The sequence below is a fragment of the Trachemys scripta genome, chromosome 4, assembly GCF_013100865.1.
Source record: "Trachemys scripta elegans isolate TJP31775 chromosome 4, CAS_Tse_1.0, whole genome shotgun sequence".
NCBI classification, from domain to species: Eukaryota; Metazoa; Chordata; order Testudines; family Emydidae; genus Trachemys; species Trachemys scripta.
In genome coordinates this window covers 20,736,984-20,742,983 of record NC_048301.1, presented here as the reverse complement: position 1 = coordinate 20,742,983, position 6,000 = coordinate 20,736,984, and the positions used below count along the sequence as shown (strand labels likewise).

The 6,000-nt window shown below is 38.5% G+C and overlaps 1 protein-coding gene across 5 annotated transcripts in view; it reads left to right on the top strand.

Annotated features, from left to right (window-relative positions):
- The window catches only part of MARK3 (microtubule affinity regulating kinase 3), a 105,352-nt gene that overhangs the window by 77,481 nt on the left and 21,871 nt on the right, over positions 1-6,000 (top strand). For all 5 annotated transcript variants that reach the window (XM_034767904.1, XM_034767906.1, XM_034767903.1 and 2 more), the window contains one exon: positions 2,385-2,488. In XM_034767904.1, coding sequence (XP_034623795.1) covers positions 2,385-2,488 — 104 coding nt within the window. The remainder of the gene's footprint in view (positions 1-2,384; positions 2,489-6,000) is intronic.

Genomic DNA, 6,000 nt, shown 5'->3' with positions numbered 1-6,000 from the left:
AAAAAAAAAAAAAAAAAATTGGGAACCAACAAGTTAATAAATTGTGCCATAAGGTGTACATCATACCACATGCAGGGCAGAGTTGCCAAGTTAATAGTGCTGTTACAACCTTTTGTATTGCCTGGCAAGTTTAATGCGTCGTTAAGGTTGCATAGTTAACAGTTTTCATTTTTGTATGCATGTATGGGTAAAATATATTGGCAGATTCCTGCCGTCTTTATACAGACAAACTCCCACTGAAGTCAGTATATGTTACAAGTGAAAGCTCTGTAGAGAGCTTGACCCAAATTCTATAGCAAGGCCTCTGGTTTCTTAGCAATCCAGGACAGCAGACTAGAGGTTTTCTGGCAGCTTCAGATAAATTAAAAATTGTTTCATACTGAATTAAATATGAAAATGAATAATACAATTAGTTTATAATTTGCTGTTGCTTAATTTGGTGTTTAAATTCAACTTTTTACACTTCCCCTCCATTTTTATCTTTCACCATGTCATGGATTTTTCTGTCTTCAGCTGGCTGTTTTGCCTGCAATGTTCAGTAAGTTAATGCAGTGTTAACATTTAAGCCTAATAATAATAAACATTAACACCCCATTCAAATGAATGGTGACTGTTCATATTTAGAACTGTTATTTCAGCTATTGGCAGGCTCGAGCACATGACTCTGCATCAGCTTATAACCAGTTCAAGTTTTTAAAGTTTGCAACAGCAAGTGCTAGACATTTCTTTTAAATGACACCTTGGATTCAAGTGTACAGTTCTGAAGAAAGAAATGGATTTTTGATATATTCTGCAGCTGTGGAATTGTGGGAAATTTGGAACCTGATTATAAACTGATGTGTGTCGGAACTTTGCCTGAGAGAGGACTGCAGGGAGCTGTTTCATATATATTGAATAACAGGTTTTTTACTGACCCCTCTTGGAACCTTTTTTCGACTTGAAAAGTTTGTCAATGGCTATGCTTTGCCTTTTTTCTCCTAGGCCCATTTTTCCTCCGTATCTTTTTACCCTTTATTCCATTGCACACTACTGTAGCCATTCGTTTTTATGCAGAACCTTATCTCAAATTCTTTTTAAAAATGCATAGAGTTTCCCTTGTCTATTACAGCAATAATTCTTCAAAGAACTACAACGGGTTAGTTAAGTCCTCTTCCTAAATTCTTACTGGCAATCTGTAATCGACAGGGGCTTATCCATGTGTTCACTGATAACATCCCTTAAACTGGTTTCCAAGATTTTTCCCAGCAGTGGATATTTAAACTCAGTAACCTCTTTTGTGTCATGCTTTGTCCCTCAGTCCTTTTTAAAAACAAAGCACAGTAATGGATTTATTTTCCATTTTCCAATCCTGTGGAATTTATCTGAAATCCAGTGAACTGGAATGAGAAGGGGGGAGTCAAAGATTCACCAGTTTGTTTGCTTGCTTCCTCTAAAACCCCTGGGTGCATGTTTATCTGGATCTCGTGCTTTTTCTACATTAAGTGCATCTAACCCTTTTTTATATAATTCTGTTATCTGTGCACTACCTAGCTCCTCAGTCGTTCCTGGAAAATTGACCGCCAAGTTGGGCATATCTCCACCCTCTTCCTCTGCAAAGACAGAGGCAAAGTAATGAATTCTATTCTTTATCCCCCTCTAAGGTCTCCATTTTCATTTTAAGTGGCCCTGTGGTTCTCTTGTCCTCTGTCTAATGTTTGTGTGTATATTTATATTTGAAAAAATGTCTTAACTGAGATTTTCTGGAATTTGCCTTTATTTTAATTGTTCATTATTGGTTTCAAAACTTTAGACTCCTTTATGGCATTAGTATTTTTAAGAGCCTTTATTTATTTACTTCCCCATTGTACTTAGCCACATCTGTTTGTTTCTGTTAGATCTTTGCTTTTCCTGTCAATTAACTTGTTAGGGGCTTGATTCAGTTTCAGAAAAGTGTTTTAAGAAAAGATAATAATTTCCACATTCTAAAAGCCCTAAAGTATCTTTCAAGAATATCTGGTAAAGGAACTACAGATCTAGATTAACTTCCATAAAATCCTCATTTTTATTTACTTTAATAGTTGAGGGCATTTGTGATTAAAATTAAGTTTACTCTGTTAACTCTTGTTGAATAGTCAAAATAAAATGAAATTGTGTTTCAAACAGTTCATGCATCTTAGCACTTTCTTAGAAAGACCAGCACAGTCACCATAACTAAAGGGTATTTCTGTTTCTTATCTAATTTGGAAACAAATCAATGTAAGGCTTTTACTATAAGCTGTAGAACAAATTATAGCATAAATTTAAGGAAAATAAGGTCTCAACCACATATTGTTGATACTGATTTTGCCGTGAGTCTTGCACAAACTTTTTGGGTGGATTAATGCACATTGTATCTTTAATTGTAGAATAATACCGCACCTGGAGCAATGACACGCCGCAATACATACGTTTGTAGCGAGAGAACCACTGCAGATAGACATTCAGTAATCCAAAATGGCAAGGAGAACAGGTATGAAATTTCTCAAAGAAAAATTGGCTGTACTTGTTTTCTCATGCTTCGAAAAAGTTGTTGTATATGATTCAAAATGAAGCAATATCTCTAAGTGTTACATTTTTCTCTTAAAGGTAAGTACGAATCCCCAGCTCGTGGATACTTGCAAGTACTTGTTTCTGCAGTATGTAGACCTGAAGTATTCTTCTAAGATTCCCAAAATTTGTAGATACTAACTTATGGACCATGATCATATGTTCTATGGTTGGATAGCCTGTGTACACAGGTTAAAATTGAATCATTCAGTCATTCTTCTGGATATTTGGACAAGGAATGTTCTGTTTCAGTAAAAGATTTTTGGTTTTAAAAAATTAAAGAAAGGCATCTATTTGTATTAGAGGTCAAATTAAAACACACCTGAAAATGATGGTGTGTTTCTGTCTGTACATATTCCACTCTATGCTGTGCTCCTTATCATGATATTGGAGTGTCATACTTTTAAAAAATTGCTGATTTATTCTAGAAAAACTGCCTTCTGCCTGACCAGATAACAGTGTGAGGCCTGTTACTATACTGTAGAGTTTATAGGCTCAGGTATCCCTTCATCATGTCACCCCTGAAACATTAAAATTTAACATAATCCTACCCTGTCAGGGGTAGAAGGGGGCAAAGGAAGAGGAACATATCAATGTGAGCATCCCCTTCACCCACAGAGGCAGCTTGTCAAGTAGGATATTTAGAGTGCATGTGATTTCTTTATTGGCTGGAGTGCTAGTCAAGAACCCACCCCAGTCCCCCATTACTGTGCTGCCTGGAGATTTATCGGTTCCAGAAACTGCCAAGCAGGGAGTTAATTTTGTTTTTCTGTCAGGAATTGGGGTGAGTTTTAACTACAACTAATTGAATTTAAAGTCTGCACCAGTTGTATGGTTCTGCCCTCCAGGTAGCTACAATCTGTGGCAAGTTGTTGAACAAATGGGACTGTAAAGAAGCAAAGCTCCTCTCTGAGGGCATGTCTGCGCTACAATCTTAAGTTAACCTTTGTTAGTCTCCACAATAGTTACTGCAGTTTTTCATGCCCACACTAACCTTCTGTCGACAGTGCGCATCCTCACAAGGAGCACTTCGTTACACTGACTTAAGAGCAGCAGTATGGGGGCTGAGAGCCTGGGCTCTCAGCTTGGCGCACAGCCCTCCGCTGGGAGCCCGGCTGCCCCTCTGGGCACCTCCGGGCTCCCAGCTGCCTAGAGCCCAGGGGGCAGCAGGGCTCCTAGCCAAAAGCAAGGAACCTACCAACCTTTCTTGTCAATTTTACAGCTCCAGCAGGATCTGTGAAATTGACATGAATGACAGCCAATATAAGTAACGCAGTGTCTGCTGGAGGGTGTGTCACCCTAACTACACAGACCTACACCTCTCATGGAGGTGGTGTTATGTCAGTATAGTAGGGCACTTATATCGGCGGGAGCAAGGCTGTAGCATAGACACTGACATAATTAGGTCGTTGTAAGCTGCCTTACGTCAACCTAACTCTGGAGTGTAGACCAGGCCAGAGTGAGGGTTTAGAATTTCATATGCAAATACGGGCCTTCTCCCTAAACTAAGGGAATGCTAAGTTTGAGAGGAGTTACATTATGCAGGAGGTTTGGGGTTACCAGTCAAATCAATGGTGATAATTTTTTTGCTGAAAGTCGGGGAAAAAAAACAAATAGCTCCCTTCTCATTAGTTTCTTTCCATTGATCCCTATTTTGGGATCTCCCTGGCAGAGGAAGGTAACAGGCATTTGCCCCTACACCCTCATGCTGCAGTCACTGTGTGAAATTGCCTTCATTTCACAAAGGGTATGGTTTTGCCTCCTGCTTTCTTCTCCAGCAGCATGTAAAGGAAGAGAGGGACTGAGTTGGACATGCTGAATGAAGGTTCTGCATCACCTCCACTGGTGTCTGGGATAAGGGACATGACTCTGACCTTTGTCTCCTCCCACTGGCCTTCAGCAAGCCTGGCAGGAATTAGGGAGAATTAAAACCTAAGTCTAAATTGACTCTGCACACTTCTCTCTTCACCCTGCCAACCAGGTCTGTAATTGACTAGTATGCAAATTACAGCCCTATTAAATAGTGGTGTCTGTCTCTCTCATCCTCCAATGACTAGTCCTTGTTAATATTACTAAGTCTTTGCTTGGGTTAAGGAAAGGGATGGAAAACCTTTTTAATTTAAGATATTGTAATGTGTTTTTTCTGTCCAAGTTATTTTTAAACATGATGCTGCATGCAACCACAATGATGTTCAAAAGGTATAGTTCTGAACAGTTGCTGTACCACTTTAGAGAGATGCCACCTGATGTCAATTCAAAGACATCTTTTCACTCACCTCGCACGCAAACTTTTAATAGCTCTTAGGTAAACAGTAGTCATTAGAAATATTTATACAATGCATGTGAAAATGTGTCCCTTTGTACCATTGTTTGTTAGAGCTCATTACTTGCTTAGCTGGGTAGTCTGCTCGGTTTCTTTTATAATCAGTCTTTAAATTAGCACTCTGTTTTGCAGCATCTTCTGGTCTACGAGGTCTTAAATTGAAATAAACTTCCGGGCTTAAGAGAGTTCAGTGTTATCCTTTTGGTCTTCTGCTGGGAGCAGCTTCATTCTGTATTGCTGAGAAATTGCTCCTTTGTCTTTTCTGGCCTTGACTTTCTCAGTTTTACACCATGCTTCAATAGACTTAATTTTGTCCAAAGTCAGTGCTGTACAGTACATAGCAATAAATAAACCAGGGTGTTGGCCCCACTGACCTTCCTAGACACATACGTTCTATTCTGCAACTTATCTTCACTTTCAAAAATGCTGAACAGTCCTGCCTTCTGCAGCTGTCAGCAGGGAGGAAAATTTCTATTCTTGATCAGAGCGTAATGCAAGTAGTAAAACTATTCCAAACTTCAAGTTTGTTAGGACATACTTTGTGTCCGCATTAAGGCATTTATACTGTTGTCAGACATTTCACATTAGCTTTTACCACTTTTTACTTTTGATTAAAACATGTTGGACTTGCTGTTATGGAGTCTATCCTTTGATATAACAACTTCATTATTAGGTTCCATAAATATGCAGGTACCACGGTAACTAGCAAGATCAATGTGTTAATTAAAAATATCAAAGTTTGACAGAATAAAACACAGCATTGTTAAGTTTGTCTTTATAACTAGAAATTCCTGGTTGTGATTCAGTGGATTTCACTATTTGTGCATGTAGCAGTACATCTTAGATTGGCACAGTCTGAAAATTGCTGCAGAGGGTTGCTCGTAGTTGGACATAAGCTGAACAGATTGCAGTAAGTGCAGTATTGATTGGATCTAGAATAAATGCTGCTTTTTCAGTTGTTTTTTTTTATCTCCAATACTCTTTTCTCTGAACTCTGTGAAAGATAAAACTCTAGAAAGATCTGTGGTGTTTTTCTTAGATGTGGATTCTGAAGTAGAAACCTAGTTTGTTTGAATTCAGGGTTTCTTTAGAAATGGTTTTTTTGTGGCTTT